The 14,942-nt window shown below is 45.0% G+C and overlaps 1 protein-coding gene across 3 annotated transcripts in view; it reads right to left on the bottom strand.

The window, feature by feature from the left end:
• Positions 1-6,289: 6,289 nt before the first annotated feature.
• Positions 6,290-14,942, bottom strand: part of LOC142564915 (uncharacterized) — a 42,212-nt gene continuing 33,559 nt past the window's right edge. For 2 of the 3 annotated variants that reach the window (XM_075676116.1, XM_075676115.1), the window contains exons 6-7: positions 9,374-9,439; positions 6,290-6,514 (exon numbers count right to left, since the gene is read on the bottom strand). In XM_075676116.1, the coding sequence (XP_075532231.1) occupies positions 6,410-6,514; positions 9,374-9,439 (171 nt within the window). In that variant the 3' untranslated portion in view covers positions 6,290-6,409. The remainder of the gene's footprint in view (positions 6,515-9,373; positions 9,440-14,942) is intronic. The other variant, XM_075676118.1, reaches the window with a different exon arrangement.

The raw sequence follows: 14,942 nt of genomic DNA on the forward strand, positions 1-14,942 counted from the left end.
ATAGCATTGAATAAGAACACGGAAGACCGCCAATATATTGCCGCACCTAACATAAGTTGGAGGATCCCGCCCGCCCCTGTCAAGAAATAACAGTGAGTACCGTACTCACTAGGTGTACACTAGGCCTAGGTGTACAGTGATCTGTACACCTAGGCTACAGTTTGTTTCAGCAAACAATACTGTTTAACCTTAGGTCGTCAACAGTGGCGTAGCCAGAAATTTCGTTCGAGGGGAGCTCACATTGCAGCTTGGCCTCTTCCTAAGAGGAAACATTAGGTCGGACGCTCCTATCTAAATAGATGCAGAAGGAGAATTCATTTTTCTCGGCAACCACAGCACCAAATTTAGTGAGGTTTGTTGCATATAAAAGAAAAAGTAACATTTTATTTTATTCAGAAGTGGCAAAAATTGAAAATTTCCAGAAAACGAAACAATGAAGTTTACAACTCTGTAAATCAGCAATGAAAATTGATATGGCAATACTGTGATTTGCACATAATAGTACCTCTACAGCGGACAAAATTGATATGTTACACATGAATCTCAAAAAATTAAATATTATGGAAATACGGCTCTTGCAGAACAATTGTACATAACATAACCAATTCATGTAAGATACAAATAGACATATCGAATTTGTCTGCTTTGAATGGGGTAAGGGATGCCGTTTACAGAACCGCGAAATCTGTTCTTGATGCCGAGCCATTAACTTGTAAACTTCGTTCTTCTATTTTTTTTGAAGTTTCAAATTTTTCAAAATATTCTAAACAAAGTTGTGGCCCTAAATCGAAATTCCACTTCCAACAGACACTAGAATTTAACTTTCTCTCTCAAATGCAACAACTTTCATTAAAAGGGATTCAGGAGTTATCTCAGAAAATTGTTTCAGTATTTTACATGTATCTGAATAGGCCGCGTAGGAGTTGGGCTCAAGATAAAGCTTCCTCTTAAACAATTTGCCTAGGGATCAAATACATGACAAATAACTGCATCGCCATTGCCAAACATACTGTAAACGAATTCTTGAATGCTAGGCACTGTCAATACAAGTAAAATATGTATTTTTTTCATAAAATATTACACTCGTATTTGCCAAAAATTGTGCCCAACATAACTGATGTCGATGTTTCGATGTTTTTGGTCTATTTAATAAGTAAAAAAAATATCACACGAGCATTAGAACTAAATCAGTTCGAAAGCAGCAAAGCAGTGCATGCCGCTGATATGAAAAATGTAAAGGTCATGAAATGAACAAGTTGAGGACAAATATGTTAATGAAACTTCGTCATTCAAGATCCTTGTTTACATTCCTGTACATATGCAACGGCCAGGGAAGAATCTCAATGACGCTGTCGCTTGTTCCAATGTATTACGCAGGAGCAACTGTCAACGTTGGTGTATCGTGAGTAATTGCACTGAAATTATAGTCGCAGCAGAAAGCATGTATAAAAAGCAGGAGTTCTGCAGAATATACGAGGGCGAGTCAAATGAGAGTGAGCCAATGCGAATATACGAAAAACGGGGCACTTTATTTACAAGTAGCCTCCATAAGCATTTAGACATTTGTCCCATTGACCATGAAGTCGCGTAATTTCCGTCTTGTAAAGCTCCTTGGGTTGCCGCTTCAAAACGTCTGCAACTGACTTTCACGTCATCATCCGTGACGAATCTGGTTCCCTTGAGCTCTTTATTCGGTTGCCCTAAAAATTGGAAGTCGCAAGGCGAGAGATTTGAGCTGTATGGCGGATATTGCAGCGTTTCCCACTTGAACTTCGTCAGTTTTATATTAACCACATCAGCGACGTCGGGACAGGCACTGTCGTCGAACAAGATGATCCCATTCGTCAATTTTTCACGTAGTTTGTCAATTATTGCGACACGCAACCGATCCGGTGTTTCACAACATCGGAAACAATTCATAGCCTCTCAAGATTTAGCAATTCTATCAGTAATGGCCCCTCACAATCGACAAGTAAAAGTCAACCACACCTTTCTTGCGGAGATGATGGCCTTTGCTTTGCCGTCCTGCTTCAAGCTCGTATTACTGGCACCATGGTTGGCCCGCGATCACAATTGCAGACAAGAAATCGTCACCATTATTGTGATACCGGATCAAAGGCAGCGCCGAACTTCTCCGTATTCTGGCGGTTGTTTAATATCTTGAGCATCCATTGAGCACACAAGAGCCGATAACCGAGATGTTCCTTCATGAATTATGGCGTGAACGGTGACTGTGAAGCGAACCGTGACTGATAATCAAACGCTCTGCCAGTTCATCGATGCTTTTCCTCCGCTCTTCTGTCAAAAGCTCATCAGCCTTTGCAATTTTGTTAGGGGTGATTGCACGATGGCTTTGGCCTGGTCTGGGATCGTCTTTGCAACTTTCACGTCCTTCTTTGAACCGTTTGTTCCAACGCTTCACAGTGGCCGATGAAATGCAATGTTCAATGTACACGGCAGCCATACGGTGACTAATTTCTTTTTGGGAAACACCTTCAGCTGTCAAAAACCTCGCGGCACCACGCTGCTCAACTTCTGGAGCGTCCATTACGTCACGCAACCATGTTCAACCCAGTGAATGAGCGCTTTAAAGAACATTTATCCTCACACCTGCGTGCCACTTTTGTAAATGAGAGATGCCTGCGTGCTACGCGCAGGCCTTGCAGATAATGAACAGAACCACAATTGGGCGGGGTGGGTAGGCTCACTCTCATTTGACTCCCCCTCGTACATTAGAAATGCGAAGATACAATGGAATATACAAATGCGAAGCTACAGCTTGATAAAGGGCAATAAATTGCCACTGGAAACAAAGTTCACTGCACTCCAATAACCTCCAATAGTCTCCAATAAATCTACGTATCTAAGAAAAAGTCATGGTATATAATGGGTCAAACAAGGCAAATAAACATGTTGCGCAATCACAGATCCACAGAATCCTAGTTCCCGCCCCAATTCCATCCACTCCCACAGATGTATCGCGCGCGAAGGAAGGCGGCGCGCTTGCTCCCCGCTTTTCTCCTTTGCACACACAAGACTGAGCCACTATCATCGGCTCACCCATCCCCCCCCTCACACACACGCTTTCACTCGCACATACAGCATGCGGCGCGCGGTCACGATGTTATCGCCCTTGGACTTTATATGGAACTTGAGGGCGAGGGCGACGGCAGGAATGAGCCTAGAGTGTCCATAGAATTGATATCGCAATAATACAATAAGAGTACCCGGCAGCTGAAGCGTCCCATGGCCCATTACTTAGGGCAAAAGAAGTAACAAAATAGAACTTTCACCATGGGACAATTCGCTGCGCAGGAACGTTTTTTTTTTCCTTTTGTGGGGCTGGGGAACCGTAATGAAAAAAAAAACGCAAAGGAAAGTGTTGGTCACAATCGAATGCCTACTTTGGGCAACTAATGTGGCTATTCAAGGAATATCGAAGAAAACACAAGACGCTTGGCCCACCAAGAAGCATGCGCATACTGCTCGGTATCCTACGCCGGCGAGACAAGACTTTCAGGAGAGGTTGCGTTCAAGCAAACGCCGTGCAATCCGTCGAGTCCCCACAGTGACGGCGGCGAGCGACCGTTGTTTTTTTTTCTCGTCTGCTACCTAGAAAGCGTTCAAAAATCTACCAAGCGAAAATGCACTCGGCCAGAGAAAACCGAACGCGCACCGAAGTGCGCCGCGCGGTGGTCGGTGCAACACGAGAAAAACGCTGGCGCTCTGGCTGGCTCTGGCAGCCCCTGGCTAGGGGAGCGAGAACCAAAAAATTGAAGAGACTCAATGCGTCCTCGCGATTAAAAGTCAACGTAGAAAAATAAATAAGAACATAGTTACCTTGGCTGGCTTTAGGGTCTTCACTGGATGCTTTGGCGCACGTGAACAAAAATGTTGATATTTTTTATGTGACATGACGGCACGAATGAACCACCACAACGCTTCGTCTCATCGGGCCTCGCTGCGGGCTTTGTCAACTTGTCTGGCAGTCTGTTGATTTGGCTTGTCTCGTTGTATGGCTCGATGTACGACTTTGGAAAAGTTAATGCACCTTTGGCGTCAAATATTTATTGGAACATTAAACTTACAAAGTTCCGCAATTGAAAATCTAAAGCACACGTTTGGAAATGGCAATGCACCTTTCACAACAAAAGTTTTTGAAAACATACCCATAAAGTTTCGGAATTGACATCCACGCGCTCCGTAGATTGCATGATAGAGTTTAGATTTCGCGGCCACTGCGAGATGCCGCGGCGAGCCCATTCGCCATCAAAACGACCTTGAAACCTTGTGCTCGAATGGGGCTGCTTGCATTATGTGACTCCTGGTGCATGGACGTTGCCGCGAAATCCAGCCCGAGTTCGCAATTTTCGCGGTGAAATGGCTTTTCGAGCATGAAAAAGACGTTCTAGACAAAATCCAGGATGATTTCCTGCGCCGGGGGAAATCTGGGTTGCTTTGGTTGGCGGTGCATGGACAGCACGAAAAAATTTCGGTGGGGGGGGGGGGGCTGAAGCCCCATAAGACCCCCCCCTGGCTACATCCCTGGTCGTAATATGCAGGTGCTTCGATGCTCCAGTCTGCGCGATTAGAACACCAACACGCCTAGACATTCTTCGCGACATTGCGTTGAAATTCTCACACCTACTAAAAAGGTACCGGTAATGTGCGCAATTTGGTTTGGAAAACCTTTGTGCAGCCCTAGAACCAGCCCAGTGAGACATACCCGCATCGAGACGCCTGTACAACGGGCAAGTCGCCACGTCAAAGGCCTGAGCTCAGAATTTGGTATATTGCAAGGACCAGTCCTGTCAACGAGCAGCCCTGCTCAAGGAGTGGCGTTGGCGAGCCCGACACAGATGACAGTTGGAAAGCGACTCCCCGCGAGATTTCACGGCGGGGATTCGCAGGACCAGCAGGTCAATAACGCGACATCCACCTTGCCTGCTCCAGCGGAAACGCTTTCTTGGACGGTCACCACCTCTCACAAAGTTCTACCGGTGTTTGTTGGACTTCGTACTGACTACTTTGAATATTGGTTGGAGCAGTAGGAGCGTGTGAGTTTCTTTAACCACTAGGAAGTATGTACAAATGATACGCTTGGCGCTCCCTTCCCGGTTGAGTCGCAGCCTGGCGGTCCGGTTGCTCACTGCAGGAAATTAGTGTAAGCATTATTGACGCGGTTCATCTTCTGATCTGTTATCGTCCGTTATCACAGTTTTGGGTCAGTGTCGAGGTGCTCTCGCTTGCTCGAGACAACAAAGAAGTCAGGCAGGCTGAACTTTCTGGCAATTTATATATAAATTGCCAGAAAGTTCAGCCTGCCTGACTTCTTTGACGAAGGCCGTGCCGCGGCCGAAACGTTAAACCATTAAAAATGCAATTTTCGTACGTGTGCTCCTTCGTTATATATATATATATATATATATATATATATATATAGGAAACATCACAACAACCAGTGATCGGCTCAAACTTTCAGGCTGCACAATCACCAAGGTCGGCCCATGATAACGTACTAGAACCATGCCCGATATGAAAATGCTGTGCTCACTCTGGCAGAAAGGGTCTGTCTTTAGAAATACACTCATTGAAGGGATGGCTCCTTCCCTCTGTGTGCGTGCATTTGCTTTGTGGCAAACTGTTCGGGCAAATATGAAGTTTTTCTTCTATATATTACACATGTTTGCGCCTATTTTCTTATCCCCCTGGTCAGGGTATCAAACCAGAATGGCGTCTGGTTGACCTCCCTACTTTTCGCTCCTTCCTGTTCATCCTCCTCCTCCTCCCGCTTTCTTATTCGCTAAGGAAATGCACAAACTATGCATCTTCTGATGAGCCCTTTGCAAGTGTCTGTAGGCGTGGACATCATCCTAAATACGTAGAATGTTTTATACATTCTAAAGAAGCAGCGCATATCCGGGTGTAGCAGGTACATACTGCAAAGACGATCTGGTAATTCTATGAAATGCAACCATATACTACTGTAATAATGTAGGCGAGTCCGCAATGGTCACGCCCATCATTCAGGTTTTCCGTCTATTAGATTCGTCATTGGTAGGCATTGGATTATTTATGAACCTGTTTTGATCAGATATCAGGAGTGCACTCTGTAGACTACCATAATAGCAGTACCTTTCATTGAGTGGACCTGTACAACTGTCCTTTCTTTAATTCTTTATTGTTCAACTTCTTTCCAATGGCCACTAGTGTACAGATTGAAATCTCAAAAGTAGTCGCGACTGCTGCTCACAGAAGAAAGATGCATCGTTTACATCAGTTGTTCGAACAACGGTTTATTGCTCAGGCGTTCGCGCTTTACCATGCATGTTGTTCAATATGGTGCTCTTGCATGTTGAGTACCGTGATTCCGTTTGTTCAAAGTCAAACGCTCCACAGAGAGTTTTCTTCAGGCCCATCCAAGTGTCAAGAATGTCTTCATGCCCAGTGTAAAGGCGTCGTCAATACCTTGTAATCCTGCGCCGGTACTTTCTATTGCTTTAGCCATGCAGATCTAAAAAAACCACAGAAAGTGTATATCTGAGCTAAAACAATATAATGAGTCACTGCAACGTCGCACCAATTTCTGATCCCAAAGCTATTGTAACGCTGCCTCGTGCCGTACTCAATCATCCGATCACGCAGGAGACGCTTACCGGTGGGGTGCCCAATGGTGGTAAGTTGTTTCCGCTACTTTTGTTTTCACTTTTCTTAATATTTCCGATTTTATTAAATGGTGCCCTTTCTCGAATACTTCCTGCGTCTTCGTGGTTTGCTGGCTTCAATTGTTGCTGCCAGTAATTAAAATGAGTGGGGGAGAAGGGGATATTCGGAGGTTGGGCCATAGCGATTATGAATGCATGGGCTTGTACGCAAGCAGGAGCACATACATACATACATACATACATACATACATACATACATACATACATACATACATACATACATACATACATACATACATACATACATACATACATACATACATACATACATACATGCATACATACCTACATACATACATATCCATACATACATACATACATACATACATACATACATACATACCTACATACATACATACATACATACATACATACATACATACATACATATCTGTACATACGTACAGGTAGCCCATGCATTAGTGCTAGATAGCACTCCTCCTTCCATGTCGAGCAAGGAGAGCAGTCATGCAATTCTGATTAAGAAATATTGGGCACCTCGGACCCCTAATTCCGAGTAAAGTTAATTTCTCTTATGGATTTCTTGGCCTCGCTGTGTGCTGGCGTCGTATAGCAATGCACATTCACAGCCACTCTAGCACAGTAGCTATGGCGTCGCGCTATAGGTTGTGAGTTGGAGCTCGATAGCGGCGGCCCCATGTAGATGGGATTGCAACTCAACGAAGATCGCGTAGTTTGGTTTAGGTGAATGTGAAAAAAAACGCACATGCTAAAAGATATCGGCGGTTCCTCTTTTAGTGCTGCAGCTTGTATATTGCGCTTGTAATTATAGCATCATTAATAAAATGGGTACGTATCCCACCAAAGTTGTGTGCTCCAGGCAAGCTTTATATAAATACGTTCTACGCTCTAAACATGACGCCCTTGCGCAAGAACTTCTATTATTTGATGCACACATTTCTCCAGTTCTTCTACACAGGATGTTTCTAGGTGACATGATCGCATATCGGAATTAAACCAACCTTTGCTTAAAAACAACTAAAACGAACCACTTTAGGTTTTTGTCCAGACTCCCACCTGACTGTCACCTCATCTGGGTGTCCCCCACAACGGTGCGCTTCATAATTAAGTGATGGCTCTCGCAGGTAACATTGTTAATTTATTTAAAATTTGTTTCACTTCTGAGTGGGATTTACATGCTCCAAAGGCTTCATGAGTGGCGAAGTGCCAACGTTGCTCGATAGCGCCATGGCTAATGCTTCCGAGTCCCGGCCGAACATTGCATCTCATTTCAGTTCAGTCGACTTTGTAGTTGGAATACAAAATTTTGGCTGTCTCCCACAATAAGAGCCTGACATTGTTCAGTTATGTCTGCCTCCAAACGGCAGTATTTTGTATACAACGCATCGTGGAGCCGGGTCTGACTCTATTAACAATGTCGACAACCACCGCTTGGGTCAACATTATGCCCCAGAACACCTCTGCCTGACCGTCTTGAAGCTGGCGGCATTGCTAGCCGAACCCTTTGCGATAGGTTGTCCTACTGTAGGTCATCCCATACAATATGTCTTGTGAGTCAAGCATAAGTACAGAAAGCAGACTATGGTAGGTTTCGCTGCACATGATGCTTATTATAAGCTACCACTATCAGTCATTTGCATTGCAATCATACGATCCCAATTAGACTGCTTAATACTATCTTTTAAATTATATTGCAGCTTTTTACGACAACCCGATAACTGAGAGTGATCACCGACCAAGAGAACGCAATTGGTCTGAAAGTAATTATGCCACCGTAACATTGAACACAGGATTCATTTCGTTCTTTACTGATATGATGGTGCAGCAGCGTCTAGTTCTGCTTCTCCACGTGACAGGCCGGTAAATTTCAGGACAACAAATTATAGTTATTTCGTTTTGTGGTTCCTAAGCAAAGGCCAACTTTATTTCCGACATGTGATGCACCATACCTGCTAGAAATACCTGATGTACGAGACATGGAGAAAGTTATGCATATAATTATTGATAGTTCTTTTGCATGACCATCATGGCAAGCTTGTAGCATGTGTTTATTTAAACCTTGCCTACATCACGCGCGTTTTCCGGGATGTGTATGCGCTTTAATAAGGTTGCTATAATTTCTGCGCAATGGACAATACGTAACAGTGCCGTTGCAACAGCCGATACTGAGCAGCAACAAGTTCTTTTCTATGTACCAGTTATTCCACGACTTAGCTGTTGTAGATTTCGCCCGCTTTAGGAACTTCTATAAACTTTCTCGAAACATGCACCCCTCTTGGACCTCGTGAACGTTACAAAGCTCTTCAAGTGAGTTCCGGAGACCAACAATCCATTTTTCTCGCATATGGTGTTTTTCGTAAAACTTACTACACCATACAAAGCAATTTTCAGCTAGTCAAATTTAAAAAAAGAGACTTCTTGAGCGTTGTTACGTATAATTTAAGACAGTATTATGTGTTTCGATATGTCTTTGCTTTCGCCCACTTTTGTAGACAATGGGCTCGTCTGCTTTAGAAAGTATAGTAAGCATACAAGGAAATGTAAACAGTTGTGCCGTCATAAACTCAGAAAGTCCTGATTCTTATTTTTTATGTGTACGTTTTTTATATTCCTCCAGGAATCCAGGTGTATAACCTCAGCTTGGTGAGTAAGGTTGACGCACTTACCAAAGCTTTCTCTGCTTTGTAACCGCATTCTAAAGGCAAGCGGATCTTCGTATAGAGGAACGAACTCTGCGAGAAAGCACCAAATAGTAAATGAGACAGATTCGTTGGGCTTCTGGAACAGTGCTCTGAGTTTCTAACGCATCACGCTCAATAGGCGGCACCGTTGCCTGCAACCTTAAACCGCGAAGTCTGTTGCACTTGCCTTCGCATGCGTGCAGGTGACATAATGCCATTTTCCTCAACAAAGTTGTCCTTTCTATACTTACCTAACATTAATTTCTCGTCAGCCGAACTGATCGCGGACATTCTCGGACAACTTATCACTGATTTCAAGACTCAATGTGAAAGCTTTATAAATGTCTTTACTTTATATTGGAATGACGTGGCAGCTCTTTGAATACATCCCATTCCAAGTGTACAAGGTGTACTTTCTAAATGTAGTGATTTCGCACCAACTCTCAATGGTGGGTTTATGATGTGAACGCACACTGGAATGTCTGCAGCCAGAAATACTGTGCAAATGTTGCACGCATTTGTAAACCTTGGGCGCGCCTGTCTAAGAGTTCAAAAACAGGCGCCATGTTTTGTAAATATTACCAAGATCCAAATCCAACATGGATTTATTGAGGGCAGTCCCACGTCAGAGGAACGTTATACTTGCTGCCTTCCAAGGCAGCGACATCTGTGCAACATCTATAAGGATAATTTTAAGAACTTAAAATGCGCTGTGAGAAGAAGTCCGAAAAGAGCAGTCGCATGTCGCGTCGGCTCCTCGTTTACTGAATGATTCTGAGCAGAAAATCACCAAGCACGCCGAATTTCTCGTCACGACTCGACAAGTCACCACGATCATGCGGACACAGAAATCAGGTTTGAGCACCATCTTACGCCCGTATTCAAGTTTGCCACGCCGGCAGGCGAGCTAAACATACATCTGCATAGCAGTCGTCGCCGACTCCGCCGCCCACGCGACTACGCAGTTAGGCCTGGCGAAGGAGAACAAAGAAAACGGCGCCCTAAGCACATTGCGTGTGTTTTTTTTTTCCAAGATGGAAGTGAGTGTGGAGAGAAAAAAACTTTGCGAGTGAAAAAGTTGAGGTTAACAGCGGATGGCGTCCGCTGGGACAGCGCGAGCCTACAGAGCCCATGCCTGAGCAGCGAACCCTTTGATGGGGGGAAATTGCATGAAACAGAGAGAGCAGCGCATTGGCCAAATCACTATACCTAGCAGAAAGCCGCCATTTCTGTGGGAATACTGCAAGAATATTGTTTGACCAGAAGGGTAATTGCGCGTCACCGACTACGGAGCCGCCCGCATCGCCTGCCGCATCTACCGAGCTACCCATACACCCAGAGAAGCACAAGAGCAAGATGCCATCAGCCCCTACTACTGCCAAAACATTATTGTGTTCAGCACTCTAATCGCAGAAGACACCAACAGGTACCAGCGAATTGGCTGCATCAAATAGGCACACATGAATTGGAAGCCTGTCCCAGGAAGCAGCCTCAGACAACACTTCTAAGACAGTAATTCGGGTAAAACCATTGTTCGTCACGTATGTCTCTGCGTATGTCTGTCACGTATGAATGCCACATACGCTCGGGCAGACCTAAACGAACATTTATCGAAGATGATAGAATTAAAGCAAAAGAAGCAGTGAACACAGACTCCGAAAAGAACTTCTCAAAACGTCTCACAGGTTAAGCTCTGATGGTGACGACGATTGGCGGTAGAACTGTCGTGACGGTTCTAGTTGGAGGCGAGCCAAGGCACGATGACCCTCGTGGAAGTAGAGCCAAGTCACGATGATGGCATTGGTCATCAGATGAGGTAGGCGATGGGCACCAGCTGCATTAACGTGGCCAGCGCGCTCGGACGGGTGTGAGGCGGCTGGCTTCTACCGCCACAACTCCACGTGCCACCTCGAGCAAGAGCAGGACTCAAAGCATAGGTCTCAGTTAGGCCTCAATTAGGACTTGTCCCCGGCACAGCCTTTCGCTGCTAAGACAGGCGGCTATGAGCAGGCAACAGCCAGGCCTGCTCAAAATGGCGTTACACCAGGCGCCATTGCGCGTGTGCACCAACAGGTAGGAGCTCCTCAGGGCCGCCTAGGTACCGCAGCAAGAGCTCCCGGAAGAGTGCACTGGACCGGCGTCTTCCAAAATTGCGAGCCTTCAATACTTGTTCCGCACCCGCCGCTTCTTCTTCCTTCTTCTCTTGTTGAAATTACTGACGATGCCAAGTGCGGTAGCTGGCCCTGGGCCACCTTCTGCTTCTTTCTTCATTCATTTGGGCACAAAATTTGAAACCCTCGAAATTTCTTAGAAAGTCCACGTTCGCATAAATAAACTTAAGGCCTTGCACTACACCGGCGATTACAGCTAGATAACCGCGCCCGAAACGTCGTAACACGCTGAATCGAAACTGCACTCATGGCCAAACGAACGGGCAACACTGCCAACGTGATTGTACTATTCGAGATCTACCGAGGGACAGACTACGTGAAATACAGAGGAACCCTACTACGCTGTACTTTATAAAGAAAACAAGTGGATTTGTGCTACAAATGCGGACTCTTCGGACACAGGGCAGCTGTTTTCCCTCCAACTGCGGAGGATCCGCGATGACAAATCCTCCAGAAAAGCGGGAATGGAAGGCCAGGTGCACGCCGTGTGACAAACGCAAACCCACAGCAGATTGTACTGTAAGGCCAAATAAAAGATCCCATTCCTTGTGAAGAAGCGTCGCTTGGAAAGAGCCAAGCGAGAAAGAGATGACAGATACCATGCAGCACAGGACAGGCCATCTAATGCCAACTCCTCGAGGGACCGGTTGGAGTCCTTCGATAGTCTCCCGTACGAGAGGACAAGTCGCTCAAGATTCAGAAGCAGATCGAGGTCGAGGTTACGCTCCCAGCAAAGGTGCAGGGAATCCCAAGCCCTTGGCGTCACTGCACCACTGAAGGTGAGCTGGGCGAACGGGGTCAAGGAGCTCGCGCGGAAGCGATGGCTGCTTCTACTGAGAAAGTCAACAAAGTGGAGAATAGCTAGCACAACTTCAAGAAATACTTCTGCAAAACAATTAGAAAATTGTCGCAACAAGCGAAGTCATTAGGAATTTAGAGAACAAGTTCACGAATAGAAAAACCGCAAGGTTCAGCGCGATGATGCAACAGGAATAACAGAGGATAGTGTCACAACTATGGAGGAGAGCATTGATAACCTTCTACCAAAACGTTCGGCTGTTGAGAATATCCGGGAGGGTATTAGCAAACCTAAGAAAACCAAAACCGCTTACATACTGCATGAACATGAGGACGAATTCGAACAACGAGTAGATTCGCAAATATGTAAAATTGAAGAAACTATTAAACCCAAATCGACGCAATAAACGAAATTACAGACAACGCTGTTGTGTAAACAAAAGAGTGCGGAACGGCTATTATGCAGCAAACTAACACAGTTAAAAGAACAGCACGTTCACTTACATCAACTAGATAAGTTAGCCACTAGAGTAACGGAACTCGAAAAGGGGCGCACTGCAGCAGGTTTACAAGTTAGCGCAGTAGTACCCACTAAAGTATGTCCCAAACCACCACAACTCAAACCGGCGATTTTGACCCCATAGGTTCCTAATCATTTACTGCCGCCGCGGACAGAGGCAACGAATATACATTGTGGCAATGGCATTGTAGAAGGTACGAAAAGAAGAAAGCTATTCTATATCAGCATGTTATAAAATAAATAAAAGTGAGATATTACCACCTTACCAGAAACACTCGGTCTCGCCAAAGTATCAGAGTACAGGTCTGTGGGCAGTGCCGAAGCGGCGACCAAAGCCTTCGCAACCTTATTGCTGAATAACCACACGGCAGTGCAACACAACATACGAGGTACTGGTACAGGTAATATAACCACAAGGAAAAGAGCCGGCAGTTTCTCAATCCTCTACAGGTACAGTTAAAAAAAAAATTGAAATTTGAAATTAAAACGACACGGATTCCTAACACTCTCTAAACACGCGGTTACCATTGCGGGTGAACAAATTGTGATAATCGGGGTAGACTTTAATTCCCCTCGTTCCACGTTGGGCTATGAACACGCTCACCCCAAGGGCAAGATTTTTGGACTGATTTGTAACAGGCCCTACATCACACTCTGACCCTACAGTGGTAGCTAACTGGGAAAGGAAGTAGTGTCTCTGAAGATTCCACAACCGACATCATTTTTACAAAGAACACACTATCAGCGCGATGGCTTAACACACAGCCAGACTTGGGGATCGATCACTCCATTACTGAAATCCTGCTTACTGGAGCCTCAGCACAGGCAATGCCAAACTGCTTAAGCTCGTTGACTGAGTTAAGTTCTCAAATACGAGAGAGGATATTGCAGAAGACATTACAGACATCGACCAATGGACAACCAACTTAGAAAAGATATCTCAGAGGCAACACAAATATTTCCACCGGAAGCTCAAATTAATGTCATGGACAGTAGGTCTTACATATGTGGAAAGCCGAACAATGGCTTCAAAAACGGTGGTGAACAGAGAAACTCAACAGAATGCTATGGAAAAGGATAGCCACACTAAACAAGGACATTGAACAATACCCCTAACAGCTTTTACGTCAATAATGGGAGGAAACATGTACCGCCATGGAACAGCGAATGGAACTAGGCAAGACATGGAACTTACTCAGGTAGCTCCTTAATTTGGAGGACACCAAAGCTGTGCTTAGGCAAAATATCAAGCAAATTCTTCACGCGCATAAAAGCACAGAAAAAGAATTCGTCAAAGAGATCGAAAGTGAATATATATCCCAGACTCCACCATATCCTCACCATGACTATGGGGGTACACAAAATACTGGCGTCGATGAGTAATTCAGCGAAGCAGAGATAAGAGCAGTTTTACATAACCTCAATGCCGAATCGGCACCGCGCCCGGGCGCCATTACAAACAAAACACTCCGCAACCTAGACAAGGAATCTATTGGCAAGTTAACAAACTTTAATATTGAGTGTTGGTGACAAGGGCACGTACCACAGCAATGGAAAAGAGTACAAGTCGTCCTTATACCTAAGCCTGTCAAGGGCCTACAACGTGAAAATCTTAGACGTATATCGCTAACATGCTGTGTGCGTAAGCTGATGGAAAACACCTTCTTCGCCCGACACACTACGAAGTACAAGACAATGACATACTTCCATGTACGATGATAGGATTCCGGAGAATTCTCTCTGCACAAAACATGTCACAATTAACACACCAGATCATAAATGACCCTGGGAGAGGAACTCAAGCAACGCTCGGGCTGGTTCTCAAAAAAGACTTGATATTATCAACCACCATGTCAAACAGGCTCATATGAGTAGCCTAGGCTGAGGTGAGTGGATGTACAATTACATCCGGAACTTCCTAACGAACAGGAAAGCAAGAATCTTCCGTGGAAGTGTCTATAGGCAGTGCAGACACACGGCAAGTACCGGTAATACTACCTATACCATTCAACTTATCCCTTATTGGCCTCGTTAGCAGAATACAAACGATCGAAGGTTTACACCG

The sequence above is a fragment of the Dermacentor variabilis genome, chromosome 11 (genome assembly GCF_050947875.1).
Source record: "Dermacentor variabilis isolate Ectoservices chromosome 11, ASM5094787v1, whole genome shotgun sequence".
Classification (NCBI taxonomy): domain Eukaryota; kingdom Metazoa; phylum Arthropoda; class Arachnida; order Ixodida; family Ixodidae; genus Dermacentor; species Dermacentor variabilis.